The following is a 17609-nucleotide window of genomic DNA, read 5'->3' as shown; positions in this document are numbered from 1 at the left end:
CGGGGTTGGGCGCTAGATTGCGGTCCCTTAACCTACGTTGCGATTCCCTCCCCAGTTCCTTAGAAAAAGCTTTTATCCCCTTGCCCTTCCCTGCGCAGCAACCGGGCAAAGCTTCGACGGCGCTCAAGACGCAGGCGCCAGGTCGCCGCACACGCGCACTGTCTTCCAAGTCTTTTAGCCGGCGGAGGTGGGCGGGGCCCAGAGCTTTCGGTGGTGGAGGGGGAAGGAGGGGGAAAAAAGCAGCCTTGGGCGCAAGGGAGTAGGGAGAGGAGGGGTAGCTGGGAACAGCCTCCGAGATCCCGCGCGTGCGCATCCTAGCGGCGGCGCAGGCGCAGTGCGGCCCGGCCGCTGTGAGGGGACGGGACAGGGCGGGCGGCTGTCGGGCGGCGGACATTTTTTTGGGGGGTCCCGCGATGCGCCCCCTGTGAGAAGGGCGGAGGAAGGCGGATCGCCATGAACCTGAGGGGCTTGTTTCAGGACTTCAATCCCAGGTGAGGCCGAGGCGGAGGCCGGGTCTGCGCGGGTTCAGGGGGGCCTCGGAAGGGCTGGAGGGGCGTCTATTGTTATTCGCGAGAAACCCTATTGTTCTTTTTATGGCTGCTATTCCTTGGCCCGCACCGTCGGAACTCCCTGCCCCTTGAGGTCAAGGAGGCGCCTTCGCTGCGCTTAGTACTCTTTTCGGCTCCTGCTAATCGGGGGGGGGGGAGGGGAGCCCACCCAGATGCTTAGGAGGAAGCCGAGGTGAATCCTAAACACTTTTTGGCATTTCGGCTTCCGCGTGTTGTGAATTTTTCCTCGATTTTACTGGGGGGGGGAGGGAAGAGTGTTGCAAACCGCCTGGAGGGGTGTCTGTCTCTCCTTTTTTAAAACAATCAAGAGGTGCATAAGTCTTACAGAGTAAATAAAATAAAACGGATGGCATTTTAAAAAACAAACCATAAACCATTGCTTATACCTTATTATAAAGTAAACAGGTGTGTGTGTGTTATATATGGCATTATTTGTTCATCTATCTCATCCCGCTGAAGCTATTGCAGAAGATAAAATACGCAAAGCAGACCAAATGGAAACCAGAAAGTTTTGTCAGATGAGAGAGCCTGCTTCTCCCGATGGATTTTAACATAACATCCCCACATAGTCTTTGACGTTTTACTATGTTTTTTATGTACTGTAAGCCACCCAGAGTGGCTAGGGAAACGCAGTGGCTGGGTATTATTATTATTAGTTGCTTTCAAATTCCAAAGCAGGGAGCTTACGTCCCCCCCAGTTGTTGACATCTGTCTGTCCTCTGACAGTGAAGTCAAACTGTTGGGAGAGTGCCCCCAATAATACAAAGTTAAATCAGATACACAGTTGACCTAAAACCTAGAGCTTTAAACCTTTGAACAAGACCTGCTCTTCGGTCCTTGTGGATTGGTCTAAACTAGTTAGTAGCCTGGTAGATCTTCAGGAACATTGCCTCCACATGGACAAGCTCCCACTTCACAAAGTATTTGGAGATAGATATCTTCCTTTGAATGTGGCAGAGTGCACAGGCTGGAACCACAGGACTATAAATGCTTTTTTCTGCATTTGACATTTGGTGATGCTGGTTACATAGTGAGGGTGAGGTGTCTGAATGGTTTGGCCTGCCAAGGGGCACATTCAGGCAGGCAGGCAGAAGTGCAATCAGCACAAAAATCATGCTTTAGAATGTGAGATTTCATCTTGCCACATGACATCTTTTAAAATAAAATAAAATTACTAGTTGCTTTATCTTGCCCAGGGGCAATCCAAAGCAACTTAATTTTTTTGTGTGGGGGAGAGAATCTCTCATTAAGCATGAGGGGCATGAGCTGACGGGGTGTGTGTGTGTATGTATGTGTATATATATATATATATATATATATATATAGTATGCATATACACATTCATAACATTCTCCTAGGAGCACAGGATAGTATTTGGGTGTGTGGCATTGAAAAGTATGCTGCCTTTGCAGCTGGAGTTTCCATGGTCTATTGGCTGGTAGCTGCGGATGCTGCATGGAGCCTGGGGTGGTAAAAGGTGTTCCTGAACTTGAAGCAAGTATCTGGGGTAGTGGAATGCAGGAGAGAAGTATTTCCCATAGCTAAGCTGCTGGGGAGAAAAGCAATACATTTAGCCCCATTTATGTATGACATACTAACAACTTCGGTTTGATTTAAAAGGGGATTAGATAAATTCATGGAGCTGATAAGGCTTTCAGTGGCTGCTAGTATGCTTACCTACCATTGAATACCAGTTACTAGGGGACAGCAGGTGAAAAGACATACTCCTCTCACATCTTGTTTGTGGGCTTCCCGTAGGCATTTGGTTGGCTACCATGGAAAAACAGGATGCTTGACTATATGGGCCTCTGGTTTGATCAGCAGGGCTCATGTGCTTGCATTCCTATGGAGGGTTCCTTTTAAGCTTAGATGCAGTGGCATGAAGGAGAATCTCCTTAGGTTAAAACCAATGGTAGCTTTATTAGAGTGGGTAACTTGTTGTGTAAGGTGCAGCACATGTTTTTTGCCAGTCTCTCTACCAGCTTCAGACCCCTGAAAAACGGTACTTTAGGGTTGGGAAACTCCCTGGAAGAGCATGGAAATATGGCACAGCGGACTGTAGTAGATATAGGGGGATCAGTGAAAATTGAGTGAGCTGCATGATTGGAAGAGCTTTCCACTCCTAGTACAAAGCCATCAGTGTCCATATTTTTAGGTATTTATAACTCACACTTGCATCTTCCTTCTAGAAGCTCACGTAGGAAGATGCAAGTGTGAGTTATAAATACCTAAAAATATGGACACTACATGAAGCTGGGAGATTGCAGCCATCCTGGATTCATTGTGGCTGAACGGAGACTTGAGACCCAGCCCAGCTTGATTCAAAGCCATTCTGTCAGCTACACTGGCCTTGTACTGAACACATGTAAATTTAGGGGCGGGTTGCCTATAATAAAAATTACTAGTCTGCCGGCAGAAAAGAAACAGGGGTCCATCCTTCCTTCAACATCTGCATTTCTGTAGTAGGTGCAGAACAGGTGGCATCCCACTTCTGACAGCCAGCTTGGTTTCTGTGCTGATGACAGCAGATGAATGAAGAGCTCCATCCCTCTTTTGCCAGTCTGCTTATTCACCTGCATGGAATTCATTATTTATGTCATGGCTGCTAGGCTGTGGTTTAAATACAAAGTTTGGTTGTGGAGTAGGTGTGGTTACGGCATTTTAGTGGTTTTTGTTAATATAGTCCAGTTCAAAGTGGTAATCTTTACAACAGCCCTGTAAGGCAAGCCAGCATTCAGGTTCTCCAATATTGTAGTTATGGGCTGACAGAGAGTGATTTGACTAAAACAACTTAAAGAGGTGAGATTTGATACAGGGACTTTTTGAAACATGCTACACTGGTTTCAGTCAAAGGTCTTTCTAATCCAGCATCCTGTTTCCATTAGTGGCTAGCCAGATGCTTCCAGGGTGACCACAGACTTGCTTGAAAGGAATAACCCTGCCTTGTTTGTCTCGTGGCAACTAGCGTTCAAAGGTTTTCTATCTCTGGATCCCGAGGTTCTTATTATGACTAAGTTGCTAGTAGAGCTTTATGTCACTTAGCTTGTACATCACACTCTATCTATTACTTCTTTGGAGCAACAAATGAAAACTGGGACATATAAATTATGGAAGGCTTAGATCTTATAAAGAGAAAACCAGAAAAGTGTTTTTTGGTTTTTTAAAAAACATTGAATAGAATTAGTGCCAGGAAAGTATGAATATTGTGGGGAAACAGCTGGGTTTTAAAAACATATTGCTTTTTACAAGGTAAAATGGAATTAATCTATTGTGAATTGAATTTTATGACTCATCATTACTTGCCTAACTCCTTGGGATGGAGTAGGGAAAAAGCAAATACATACCCTGTTATGAGGTTAAAGGTAAAGGGACCCCTGACAACGGACGACTGGGGTTGCAGCACTCATCTTGCTTTACTGGCCGAGGGAGCCGGCGTACAGTTTCCAGGTCATGTGGCCAGCATGACTAAACCACTTCTGGCAAACCAGAGCAGCGCACGGAAATGCTGTTTACCTTCCCGCCGGAGTGGTACCTATTTATCTACTTTCACTTTGGCGTGCTTTCAAACTGCTAGGTTGGCAGGAGCAGGGACCGAGCAACGGGAGCTCACCCCATTGCGGGGATTTGAACCGCCAACCTTCTGATTGGCAAGTCCTAGGCTCTGTGGTTTACACCACAGCGCCACCCGCTTCCTTTTGTTGTGAGGTTAGTCTTCAAAAATAGAGGTGGGTTAATGGCCATCTGAGGCATTTCTCATGTGGAAGAGGGTCTTCTGTCCCTGTCAAGTGGAAAAATAATCCCCCAGTTGAACTGAAGGAATTTGCTTCTTGCATTTTGTTTTAAGAGGTTTTTGTAATCTCACTCATAGCACCTCACACACCACATAAATACATTCTCCTTTTATTTTTACTACTTATAAGAGAATTGAGTCTGGCCCAATTGGTTCTACAGCTCTATGGCAAGTGGTTTTGTTGTAGCAAAAGTGTTTTGGTAGATCAACTAATTTGTTGAGTTTTAAGAGCATGCATGGAGCTGTAAAAAGTAATGCAGGAAGCTTCCCAAGGCATATATACCTGGTGTGTAGTGCCAGGTAGCTGAGCTATGTTCTTGGAATATAAATAGCTCCTTAGCTTATTAGTACAGTTTTACCAATGTATAATATATGGGTCTTTTGGAAGATTTTGGTCTCATGTGATAGGACCTAGGTGTGCAGGTAGATTGAGTCATAGTGTATTTGGATCTTTATTTGTTCAGTGCTTTAGATGTATATTGAATTTATAAAGATACCTAGGGCAGCAACATACATACCCTAAAAATGTAAATTCCTTGATGTTAATGTGTGTGTTACTACAAGACTGGACTACTGCAATGTTCTGTATGTGGGGCTTCCTTCACGCTTGATCCAGAAGCTGCAGTTAGTGCAGAATGCTGCAGCATGATTGCTGACTGGAGCGAGGTGTTATCAGCATATAACACCTGTGCTTACAGATCTACACTGCTTGCTGATTTGCTATTGGCCAAGTTCAAGGTGTTACTATTAGTATAAAGCCCTTAACAACCTGGGACCAGTTAACCTACAAGATCGTCTTACCCTACATGTGCCTACTTGACGGCTTGGATTGGTGGAAATGGCACTACTACAGGTGCCACATCATACCCATTCCTCATTTGTAAGATCTCAGTTGTTTAGTGTGACTGTACCTGCACTTTGGAACTCCCTGCCTATTGAGATCAAGAAAGCTCCTTCAATGTGCCCTTTCTGGTGCCTGCTAAAAACATTCCTATTTAGACAAGCCTACCCAGATGCGGGACGTGGGTGGCGCCGTGGGTTAAACCACTGAGCCTAGGGCTTGCCAATCAGAAGGTCGTCGGTTCAAATCCCCGTTGAGCTCCCGTTGCTTGGTCCCAGCTCCTGCCAACCTAGCAGTTCGAAAGCACTGCAAAGTGCAAGTAGATAAATAGGTACCGCTCTGGCGGGAAGGTAAACGGCATTTCAGTGCGCTGCTCTGGTTTGCTAGAAGTGGCTTAGTCATGCTGGCCACATGACCCAGAAGCTGTACGCCGGCTCCCTTGGCCAATAAAGCGAGATGAGCACCGCAACCCCAGAGTCGGTCATGACTGGACCTAATGGTCAGGGGTCCCTTTACCTTTACCCAGATGCTTGGAAAGTTGAGGTAATATTAATCTGTTTTAGTATTTTAACTTTTGCATGTTTTAAAGTAGGGTTGTAAACTCTTTTTGGTTCTACTGTTTTATCTTTTGTAAACTGCTTTGATTTTTTTATAATCTAGTGTGTATAAATAAATATTCTCTCTCTTTTTTAACCCCCCCCCCAGCAAATTTCTTATCTATGCCTGCCTGCTGCTCTTCTCAGTTTTGCTTTCTCTTCGTTTGGATGACAAGATTCAGTGGAGCTACTGGGCAGTGTTTGCTCCAATATGGCTGTGGAAGTTGATGGTAATTGTGGGTGCCTCAGTAGGAACTGGAGTATGGGCACGAAACCCACAGTATCGGTAAGAGTAATATACTTTTTGTGTTTTTAAATAATCTGTTGGTTAATTCATGTAAAATTTGTGGTACAGTGGTACCTCAGGTTAAGTACTCAATTCGTTCCGGAGGTCCATACTTAACCTGAAACTGTTCTTAACCTGAAGCACCACTTTAGCTAATGGGGCCTCCCGCTGCTGCCACGCTGCCGGAGCCCGATTTCTGTTCTCATCCTGAAGCAAAGTTCTTAACCTGAAGCACTATTTCTGGGTTAGTGGAATGTGTAACCTGAAGCGTATGTAACCTGAGGTACCGCTGTATAACCACTGAGAGTGCTTGTGTGGGCCCTGTTGCTACACAATCTTAGTTCCCTCGTAGTACTGCTTTTCAGATGGGGATAGGAGCATGGTAGTTTAGTAGATGACCTTAACCCCAAAAAACAAGTCCTCTATGCAGTTAGTGCCACTTTGGAATATTGCATGTTAGCAATTATCCTGTGGTTACTTATCTATGTACACCCCATGAACACAACAGGTGACCTTTTCCCATAAGGGTATAGCATCTTTGCAGAAAGTATAAGTAATATGTAGAGAGCAGGCTAAGTCAAATCCCCATGAATGTGTGGACAAAGTTGTATTGTTCATCTAACTTAATACTGTATATTTTTTTCCCTGCCCCCCTTTAGTGCAGAAGGAGAAACATGTGTGGAGTTCAAAGCCATGTTAATTGCAGTTGGCATCCACTTGTTACTGCTGATGTTTGAAGTGCTAGTCTGTGATGGGATTGAGAGAGGAACCCGCTTCTGGCTTCTAGTCTTCATGCCATTGTTCTTTGTGTCTCCAGTATCCGTTGCAGCTTGTGTTTGGGGCTTTCGGCATGACAGATCTCTGGAGGTGAGACTGCTGGATGGTGGGTCAGTGCTGTGGTGGGGGTTGAGGGCTCTAATTTATAATTGAAGTTTATAAACTGAAAATTTCTGTTTCTATCTCAGTTTTCTTTTGAATCATGTTGTAAATAAATTTTTAGTAGATGTATATATTATATCATATTATATTGCTTAGCATGGAAGAGTAATTGTGCTGGCTCCTAGAGAGTTGATCAGGGTGGCTTTCCTACTTCAGGCCTGCTGCCCTGAGCTATACCATACTTTGGCTGGGTGTTACATCTAAATTCAGTCATATGGTTTATCTGCCCCAGACAGGTTTTCTATGGAAAACCACAGAACACACTTTTAGTTTCAGCATGCCCTGGCCCCAATGAGCCAAATTTGACAGGTAGGCAGGACATTGTGTATGATGTCAGGTGCAGGGTGGGCATGGCTTCCCAAAAATGGCATCATGAGCCAAATGGGGAGGCCTACTGGGCCAGATTTGGCCCCTAGGCTAGAATGCCCGAAGGGCCTTATTAACTTCCTGTTTATGTTTCAGTTGTGGTGGCACACTCATAATATATTATCGAATTGCCTTCAAGGAGCAAAATGTTTAGCTCAAAAATTATGTACAGGTGCTGTGTTGAGTGTATTTTGACTGTGGTAGCATTCTAGGGGGGTGGGGATAAAACCCTATTTGATTCTGACATGCCTGCTTTTATTGTTTCCTAGCTGGAAATCCTGTGTTCTGTCAATATTCTCCAGTTCATATTCATTGCACTCCGACTAGATGAAATTATCAAGTGGCCATGGCTTGTACGTAAACTGTGCTCATTTTTAATGCTATTTTCAAAGTTTTAAGGTTTTATGCAAATGCTAAGTGTGATGGCTATCTAAGGAAAATGGGTTTTTTAATTATGGCATACATGGAAACTTGAGCAATAATCCACGAAGCAAATTGACCACTTGTTTTAACAAACCTTAAGATGCATCGTAAATAGTAGGTGAGCCTTCTGTATTTATTGTTTCTTCAATTTACAAGCCACACTTTTATTAACAGGGTGACATACAACTAAAAAACAAGTACGGCAAAATCATAATGAAAAGCACATAAGCTGTAGCAAAACCCTCAAAAATATCACTAAAATCATAAAGCAACCTTAAAACTTGTGATAAAAACATAATGGAATACCTTGGCAATTTTTTTAAAAAATTGCCTGCTTTCTAAAATCCATAAGTAAGTTCCAGGCATTCTATATCTAAGGTACGGTGGATGGGAAAGCTCTCCTTGTGGTCACCATGTACTTATTCAGGTGGTGGTGGTAATTCAGAGGGCCTCGGATGAATAACAAAGAGTTTAGAAGACGCTTCATGCAGAGAAGATAAAGAAAGACGTGAGCAGAATAAACAGTAAATGAAATTTAGGCTGCCGTGATGTCCATAAGACGTTATAAGGGTTTCTGTGCTGCAAGGACAAACTATAAAGGTCTCCTTTTCAGATGTGTGTCTGATATGGTCTTCAGAATGTAAGGTGCAAATTACATTGAAAGACATCGAACACATTAGTGGTGGTTTTATCTTCGTCTCCTGCTTCATAATGCGTCTTCCATATGAAGACAATATTGACACTGTAAGCTCTGTGAAACCAGTTGCCCGCCCCCCCCCCCCCCCGGACTGATATCTCCATTATATTATACCCCTCACCCTACACCACTTTCTAGTATATGGGTACATGAAGAAATTCCTCTCTAAGTTTTAGACTTCGAGTGAAGCAAAGTTCATCTTTTAAAATAAATCTTGTTTAAGTATTGTACTAAGGCAAAACTTCTTAAAGCTGTGGTGTAGAGGAGATAGATTTATAGTTCCAAGTACTGTGTGTTCTTTGAGGTAGGTTCATCTGATTGCATGACTGTTGTTAAAGGTAAAGAGTCTCTGTTTGGTTTTAAAGGAGCTGCACTGAAAGGATTTTCAAACATAATGACAAATTTCAGAACTGGTACTACCTTCATAGGAAAACTGGGCAGCTTTTCTGACTGATAAGTGAAATCATTCTCTCCCTACTTTATTTGCAGGTTGTCTGTGTCCCTCTGTGGATCCTGATGTCCTTTCTGTGTTTGGTTGTGCTCTATTACATTGTCTGGTCAGTCCTATTCTTACGCTCAATGGATGTGATTGCTGAGCAAAGAAGAACTCACATAACAATGGCTATCAGTTGGATGACAATCGTAGTTCCATTACTCACCTTTGAAGTAAGCAAAAAAACTACCTATTTACCTTGTGAGGTTGGAATATTGTCTGGGAGATCATTCACAGTTCTTTTAATAGTGTGCCTTTTTAGAGGCAGTCACAGTTGCAAATGGAGCTGCTGTTGTGAATAAGATTTTCACATCAAAATGGGGAGTGTGTCTTAGTGTTGGGAGGGCATAACAATGAGTACTGAGTGCCTGATTTCTAGAGCGGTGTTGATAGTTGTGTGAGAGGATTATGAATTCTGTGATCTCTGGAAATTGTACATACTAAGCACATTTGTGCATAGGCATCTTGCATAGCTTTTTTCACTTCTAGTTGCAAAGGGTTATTTTGCAACTAGTTTCTAGTACTTGCAACTACAAATACATTTTCAAACTATATTTGTAGTTGCAAGTACTGTAAACTACTGAGGCTGTCAGTATTCTCCACCCAGTACCAAACTGTGTCAAATATGCAGTCATGACTGAAAAAGGCCTTTTTGAAAACAGACACATGGCTGTCTGAAAAGATTGCTAGCCCTATGAGACCTGTGTATGTAAGATAATGTCTAGAATTGGGTTCCTACTAGGTTTGGAAAAATTTCACATTCATGGTCATGATGCCTAGGAATTTCAGCCACCTGCTAGCTTGGTGCCTAGGACATTAAAATAACCCTGTGTTCCTAAGGAAGGGGATGTATTAAGCTTGAAACTGAAACTCCCTAATTGTCTTTCTAGATCCTGCTTGTGCACAGATTGGATGGACACAATACATTCTCATATATACCCATATTTGTTCCTCTCTGGCTCTCACTGATAACTTTAATGGCAACAACATTTGGACAGAAAGGAGGCAATCATTGTAAGTATTCTGCAGAGAAGCCTTCTCCTTGTTCTTCTCAGATTGAAATAACATCCTTTCATTTTTACGTGCAGCAGAAAGAGGTCTGTTTGTTTTGCTTCTTGGTTTTTGGTCAATTTCATTTTAGACTGAAGGTCTCAATAATCCTTTGTTTGTACAGGGTGGTTTGGAATCCGCAAAGACTTCTGTCAGTTTCTACTTGAAATTTTCCCATTCCTAAGAGAGTACGGCAATATTTCTTACGATCTGCATCATGAAGATAATGAAGAAGCAGAAGAAACCCCTGTCCCAGAACCTCCGAAAATAGCTCCAATGTTTCGGAAGAAGACTGGAGTGGTCATTACTCAGAGTCCTGGGAAATACGTTATACCGCCTCCCAAATTAAACATTGATATGCCAGATTAAAAGTGAACTCGGCCATGTAGCACATAGCTAGGACTGACTACTCCCTGTTAAATCACAACTGGGAATCAGTGGCCAACTTTTATGTCATGCCTTCGTTTTTGTATATGGATAGCAGTGTCTGCTTTAATGGCTTGTAATGTAGATAATGTAGATTTGTTTTAATATAATTAGAGAGTTTCAGTGTATTTGCATATGAAATACCACGCCAGTAAAACAAATGAGAATGCAATAGCTGGGATAAGGTTCACAAATGGAAAGCATTTTATCAGGTCTCATGTTTATGGCATATACTCTTCGTTTGGCCGTGAGCATTGAACCATCAGTGTAGAGTTTGTTAGCTACGGAGTCCAAGTTTTTACACAGTACAATTAAGAATTTAAAATAACTATCCTACCTAATAAGCATCAAACCTGCCTAGTTACAGATGGGCAAGGCATGTTGAAATCAGTGGCCTTTGCACACATGTAACTTGTGGGCTGGATTGTACCCACAGTGTTTTAGAGAAGTGGAAAATGCGGCTTTATTTGTTAATCTTCCTGCTTTGTTTTAATTAAAGCTTGCCTGTATAGTATTTATGTGAATTTTGGCAATGTAATATATTTTAAAACTGTACAGTATAAATATGTAAAAGTATTTTTTTAAAGGGCTGTGTGAAATGCATAATCTATTGTGAGCGACATATTTTGTGTCAACCTGTACACTCAACTTCCATTTATGTTAATATACCATAGTCACACGGTGGTATATCAGCATGCTCCTTAGCCTCTTAATTTCACTATTAAACCATGAACACTGTGTTTCAAGCATGTTCTCAGGTAGGACTTCTAGGTTCTTCCACTGTTAATGGATCAAATTACCTTGATAAAGATATGTAAATTATTGTGTAAATAACCACAATCTTTGTACTGTAGAGGAAAAGGGAAAGTACTAGCTTTTTGAAAAGTTGCTTTTCCACTTTTGTTAAAATGTAATTGTTCATTAATCTTATTTCTCAGTCTCCAAATTTTTGGCTGGTCAATAAAGTATCCTGTATTCCTTGCTTAGCTCTCTATTTTCTACAAAGCATATAATAACTCTATAGTTTCATAGACATACTTCCAAACTCCCTGATTTGTTTAGGAACCAGGGTTGGAATGTGCCCATGATGAAGTACCATATTCTGTTTGGTAAAATTCCTGATCTTTAATGGAAGAAAAATACATGACATAGGATTCATTTATAAGCCATTTCATGATGACATGGGCATTCTCTAGATTTACCATTTAGGTTCTAAATGACAACAATAGTAAAAATCAACTTAAGAAGTCCTATTGTGCTCGGTTCAAAAACTGAGCAGAAAGCAAAAACTTAGTGGTTCTGTTCTATGAACACTTGCAGAAGACTTCTAGCAGGGCAGTGCCACAATTTTTCAAGGGGGCATTAGAATATTCAGATTATAATATCAAAAACATAATGGATAAAGACACAGCCATGTGATGAACACTAGCAGATCTTTAAAAGAGCTTTGTGAAAGAATCTTGACTACATGGAAGAGTTTCCTCGCATTTAGGGTCACTTTTTCACGCTCCATTCTTCAGCTAGGTTGGAAACAGCCATTCCATGTTTAACCCAAGCCATTTTTCTGTTATTGTGCAACAAAGTTGCTTGAAATTTGGCATAAAACTTCCTTTGTCTGAAAAAGGAACGGTTTATTTACAATGATAGAAAATTCAGTGCAGGCAGGGCTTGTACTGGAATAGCAAATGAGAAGTTGCTTCCTTCTTATTCACAACCTTGCCTGGAACAGATTTCCTCTTCACCAGGTGACAAATTTTAAGCACATGTAACCATATTTGCATATTTCTCATAAAGCTATGTATTTAACCAAGGTTCAGTATGCATCTAGTGTTTAACTTTAGTGTATGTATTAGGCAAATAGTATTAGCTGAAGGGAGTGGAGACTTGAAGTAGTGTTTGGCACTCCACCTAAATTGTTAATGAACTTTTGCTTGTAAATGAGGATGTACAATTACGCTACACAGAACAACAAGGTGGATCTAGCAAGTCAAACATGCTTTCTTTTCTGTAAGAGCAGGAAGGGTGTGTTCTTTGCTTTCTGTTCCTTACTATAAAATTACAGATTGAAATAGCCTAGAATTACTCCAGTTTCTGGGGTTGTTATACCCCAATTTTGTTCTGAACTGTGTTACATGCAGTGGTGGCATTGACACAATTCACTTTTCTTAAGAGAAGAGAGTGTGCGGTGGGGTTTTTTGTATAGCATTCATGCAACACCTCGAGTAAAACCACCTTTATCCAAGTGCAGGAAATTACACAAACAAATTTTCTTTTTTAAAAAAAATGGAAGTATGAACTTGCTTGTGCCCTCACTCTTGGAATTAAAGTCCAGTAGATATGTGATGCTTTTATGGTGCATATTTTAAGGCAAATATTTGATAGGCTTTGGCCTAATTTTCCTTGTTCAGTGAAGATGCATAAATACTGTTCAGTCATTATGAAATCGTTCGCTAGGAAACCAGAGTTCATTTTGTGATGTCACACCTGCACAAGATAGGTCTCATTGTGATGTTCTAGAACTCCCTATTGAAGCTCCCTACAAGCTAGCATCATTTTTAATAGGCCTGCTGCTGCCTTATCAGCATGGTTTGACTAATAGTATAAATGGCTACAGCTGAAAAAAATTACCAGAACGAGAAGAGAGAAATAGACATGGACCTTCCTGCTGCACAGACTCAGCATTTTTCAGCTGAAGATGAAATAGTTCATTCTGCAATCTCAATTTCATCTACTCCGTTGCATGATAAAACTGCAGCTGGTGACACAGTCTTGAGGTCTATGATAGAAGAAAATGCTTTTCAGGCTTTGAATGATGGACCCTGGGCAAAAAGACCACGGCTTACTCTCTGTGATGATGGTTCTCTTGAAGACAATGATTTCCTATCCCTCACTTTCCCAAAGAAACTCTGGAAAATTGTTGAAAGTGATCAGTTTAAGTCACTGTGGTGGGATGACGATGGGAATTGTGTAGTGATAGATGAAGAACTTTTTAAAAAGGAGGTTCTAGAGAGGAAAGGACCACTGCGCATTTTTGAAACTGACTGTATGAAAAGCTTCATTCGTCAGCTCAATCTCTATGGCTTTAGCAAGATGAGACAGAATTTTCAAAGGTCTGCCTCCCTTGTCGAATTTTTAGCAGAAGAAAAAGCTGCTTATGCATTTAGCAAGGTAAGACCATGGTGTGGTTTTCAAAAGGTAGACATTGCTCAAAGTTCACAGGTTGCTTGCGTTTAATACTGTGCAAGATCAGTCATTCTCCAGAAAAAGGAAAAAAGCAACACAGTATGGAAACAGGTACTTAAGAGAATGAGGAAAAATAGTGGATATTGAGCTACTTCAAGGCCAGGACACAATTGAGTGGACACAACTGAGACAATGTATATAATGTTAGTAATTAGGTTAATCCAGAAAGTCGCTAATATTTCCCCATTCCCCAAATACAACACAATAATGCCTACTTCAAAGCTTTTACCTCCTTTTCTTTTTAAGCTGCTAAACATATTTGAAAAGGAGGGGTTAATTTAATTGTCATGTGAATTAGATAAATTCATTCAACATGGGACTGACAAATCCACTGAAACCTAAGATAATCAGCTAAAAAGCATCCTCACTATATGCCACTCACAATGAATACAGTTCATTCTGTATCTGCTCTTAATTCTCACAAGCTCTCTTCAAGGCATCTTGAGTGATGCTCTGCCAGGCCGCTCATGATTCATTATGGCAGCTTCTCAAAAGCTGACTCCAGATTTTGCTGTAACAAGAGGCTTTTCTGGATAAGTTGGGAAAGTGTACTTCATATTGTACTTTGCAATTAGGGACTGCAACTTGCACAGAAAAAAAATGGCTGGCTGGCTATTATACATTGCAGTTAGTGTAAGAGCGCAACTCTAGTTGGTTAGAGCATGGTGCTGATAATGAAAAGGTCACAGGTTTGATCACCGAACAGGCCACCTGCTTATTCTTGCATTGCATCTATAATTCTATGATGCCTTTGCAGTCCTTAATGTTATATTTCTTTAAGAAAGCTTACTTCCCTGAATCTTTGCACTACCTAATTTAAAGATTACTAGGTCTTTATTTTCATTTTTGAAGTCAAATTTGGATGTAGCCAGTACCCCTGTAGATGTGAACACTGAGGCACATTAAATATAAACAGAATGAAAGCTAGTTCTGTAAAGGATCTTGTGATGGGGAAGCATGTTCAAAATCTCAAAATACATGTAGGAGGTGGCCTCATAGAATTCCATGAAGAGATGAATGTTGATTACTAAATCAACTAAGCAAAATAATTGAAAGGCCTTGATAAAGGGGGAGGGAAACTATGTGGTACAGTATCCGGAAGGAAGAGCTATTCACGCAAATGGAAATTGCTCAGGAATGTCATCATAAGGTTAGTGCCTGTTCAGTGTGAATACTAAATATAAGCAGCAAAACACATTCTGTGTGAGCTTAATGGTGTGCACAGACTGCACAAAACAGCAGATTATTCAGATTGGATAAATGGAAGTTATATCAATGCATTTCAGATCTACATTCTGTCTCTTAAAAGTTAAACACTCCTAAACTATTTATTACAGCATGAAAGATTTACAACAGAATCCTATGGGTGTCTGTTGAGACTTCCCCCCAGTTAAATGTGCATAGGATGCAGTTTGTGTACATATCTCTCACTGAAACCAATGGGATATAGAAGCATTTAAATTTTCCTGGACTATGCCCATTGAGTTAAAGAAGGGGGAATAATAATAAATATAAATATGGCATTTATTCAAATTGACAACCAAGCATCCTGAACCTTTCATGACTGGAGAAAGACACTTTTTACCAGTAACTGCCAGTCCTTGTTTGAGGAATGTTCTAGGCACTTCATCTTCAGATAAATTATGAAGCTAAAGGTGTCCCTATATGGGCAAACAAAAACCATCTAGTTTTGCAACTGTTTCCCTAAACAGATAAAAAGTTCTTAGTGCAGAAGGCATGTGGGATACGTGACTAGGGGTTTTCTATTATGCTTCTGTTTAGTATAAATACTTCAATTTAGTTGCAAACAAACAAAATGGTTTATTTGCTACAACAACCAACTAATATGTGCACTTGTTCAAGAATTATATGAAGTGGTGGCTGGTGCTCATTGGAATGTGGTAGGGGTGGGAAGCAGGGAGACCAACGGTAAGTGGAGTCAGAGCCACCTATTCCTAGTTTTGTTCCCATCTTCCTCCCTGCTGAGTTCTGCAAGGACAACATTGACACTAAGAAGGAGAAAACTGACAGGCAGTGCTACTCCCTGGGCTGGTGGGGGAGGACAGAGGACAGAGCAGAATTAGTAGGGCCATGCCTATTACCCCTAATGGGGAAACAGGCCACAGATTCCCTATGACATTAATCCCTAGCATCCTACTGGGGGGGGGGGGGGCAGGACGTTAATCTGAAAAACCTATAAAAAAATTTAAAAATTGCCCAGTAGCACCCTAGAGACCAACTATGTTTTTCTGGGTATAAGCTTTTGTGTGCATGCAAACTTAGTTGGTCTCTAAGGTGCTACTGGACATTTTTTAATATATATTTCGACTGCGTCAGACTAACACGGCTACCTACCTGAATCTGAAAAACCCATATTCTGGATTTTAAGTCTAGATTCTTCAGAACAATACATCCACTCCCTTAGTAGTTTCTGAGCTCATAGTACATTTAACAAGATCTGTACTTGAGTTTTGAAAATATATCACTTAGCTACTGTTTCCTTTTATTAAGCCTCCCAAAGGCATTATGCTGACAACATGTGCGCCACCAAATTCTTTCCTCCCGCTTTGTAGCAAACTCTATGCCAGTTTCCACCAACTCAGTTCATAATTATAAGATTACAGAACTGAATCAATAGAGATGTAGGATGTAGAATCCCACATTTCAGAGCCATTGTGTGAAAATTGAAACATACGCAATGGAGACTGTCATTTTGCATTGCTTCGCTGTTGCATTTCTCTTTGAAGCCTTATGTTAACTCCATCTCTTCCTCTGTTTTTATTCTAGTTACAGTTCTACCACAACCCAAATTTTAAGAGAGGCTGTCCTCACCTTCTTGCAAGGTGCAAGAGAAGAGTTGGGATCAAAAACACACCACCTATTGCTTTCTCCTTAGATGAGGACTTCAGTGAAAGCTGCTTGAAGAGCAGGTCAAGAAGCCCAGAAGGTCAAACTACTCTGGGACCTGCTACTAGGGAAAGTAACTTCCTTGCAGCTTCCCCAAAGGACAAAATGCACAAAGCTGGACTCCGAAAACCTACTATGCCGAAGGGCCTTGCTGGAGCAGCAGCCCGGCTGAGAAGTGGATACGCTGCTTCCCCTCCAACCCCTTTGAGGTCCTCTGACCAGGCGGCCCCGGAGGACAATGACAACAAAGTGAACCAGCTAGCTCCTTTCCATTTGCCCCAGCACACCAATCATGCTCGAGTCAACACACATGAGATAGACTCGACCACCACCACATCTGCTACCTCTTTGTATCATGTCATACCTCCTGTACCCAACAGCCCCTTTGCACCGGTGATGGGGTTGCCAGCCTTCCCAACCATGTACCCAGACTTATCAGCCATGCAGGCTCATTGGGCCAGTTTACTCCCGTTCTGCAACCCATGGTTTTCCATGCCCATGATAGCAGCGGCTTCTGCCATTTCCATGTCAAGATCTTCCCATCATCATCGAACTCCTTCATACCACCATTGCCCTAATTGCAACTGTGCTTCAAATGCTACTTCTGCTTCCAAAGGAGTTGGACCCAAAGCGGCAGACTACAGTGGTTACCATCGATGAAACAGAGGGCAGACTGGAAAACCCCCACCCCTTTTTAAAATAGAGAAAATCAGAATGACGTGGACTGAAGAATAAAACCTCTTTCTTTCCTTTCCTCCTGTCTTGTCTACCTAGGTTAACTGTTTGTATTTCATCATAGAGGGATTAGGAGTAACTTGCTTCCTACAATGGTCTAGTTGTGTGAAGTGTAGACTTTAAAAGGGGAATAGTAGAATAATAGTAAATTTTATTTGGGTTGCCAGCTTTCTGCTGTTCCTGCAGATAAAAACTGTAATGCACACTTACTTGGGAGTTTTCTCTGTCATCCAATGGGAGTATTTGAA

The 17609-nt window shown here is 41.5% G+C and overlaps 2 protein-coding genes across 2 annotated transcripts; both read left to right on the top strand.

Annotated features, from left to right (window-relative positions):
- Positions 1-255: 255 nt before the first annotated feature.
- Positions 256-11456, top strand: TMEM185A (transmembrane protein 185A). The gene is made up of 7 exons (XM_083422513.1): positions 256-491; positions 5906-6082; positions 6742-6949; positions 7657-7740; positions 8997-9173; positions 9891-10014; positions 10175-11456. The coding sequence occupies exons 1-7, from the start codon at positions 454-456 to the stop codon at positions 10417-10419; spliced, it is 1053 nt and encodes a 350-aa protein (XP_083278639.1). The 5' UTR covers positions 256-453; the 3' UTR covers positions 10420-11456.
- A 493-nt stretch (positions 11457-11949) lies between these two features.
- Positions 11950-17380, top strand: LOC310669024 (heat shock transcription factor, Y-linked-like). The gene is made up of 2 exons (XM_083422492.1): positions 11950-13644; positions 16507-17380. The coding sequence occupies exons 1-2, from the start codon at positions 13081-13083 to the stop codon at positions 17284-17286; spliced, it is 1344 nt and encodes a 447-aa protein (XP_083278618.1). The 5' UTR covers positions 11950-13080; the 3' UTR covers positions 17287-17380.
- The last annotated feature ends 229 nt before the right edge of the window (positions 17381-17609 follow it).

The sequence above is a fragment of the Podarcis tiliguerta genome, assembly GCF_965153285.1.
Source record: "Podarcis tiliguerta genome assembly, chromosome: Z".
Taxonomy (NCBI): domain Eukaryota; kingdom Metazoa; phylum Chordata; class Lepidosauria; order Squamata; family Lacertidae; genus Podarcis; species Podarcis tiliguerta.
Note: the sequence above shows the minus strand (reverse complement) of the source record. Positions and strands in the feature narration are given on the sequence as shown.

Bases quoted from the DNA above. Each gene is read 5' to 3' on its own strand.
- TMEM185A (XM_083422513.1), top strand. From the start codon at position 454: ATGAACCTGAGGGGCTTGTTTCAGGACTTCAATCCCAG. The intron at 6,950-7,656 runs GTGAGACTGCTG...ATTGTTTCCTAG, and splicing joins GGCATGACAGATCTCTGGAG to CTGGAAATCCTGTGTTCTGT. The intron at 7,741-8,996 runs GTACGTAAACTG...CTTTATTTGCAG, and splicing joins TTATCAAGTGGCCATGGCTT to GTTGTCTGTGTCCCTCTGTG.
- LOC310669024 (XM_083422492.1), top strand. From the start codon at position 13,081: ATGGCTACAGCTGAAAAAAATTACCAGAACGAGAAGAGAGAAATAGAC. The intron at 13,645-16,506 runs GTAAGACCATGG...TTTTTATTCTAG, and splicing joins CTGCTTATGCATTTAGCAAG to TTACAGTTCTACCACAACCC.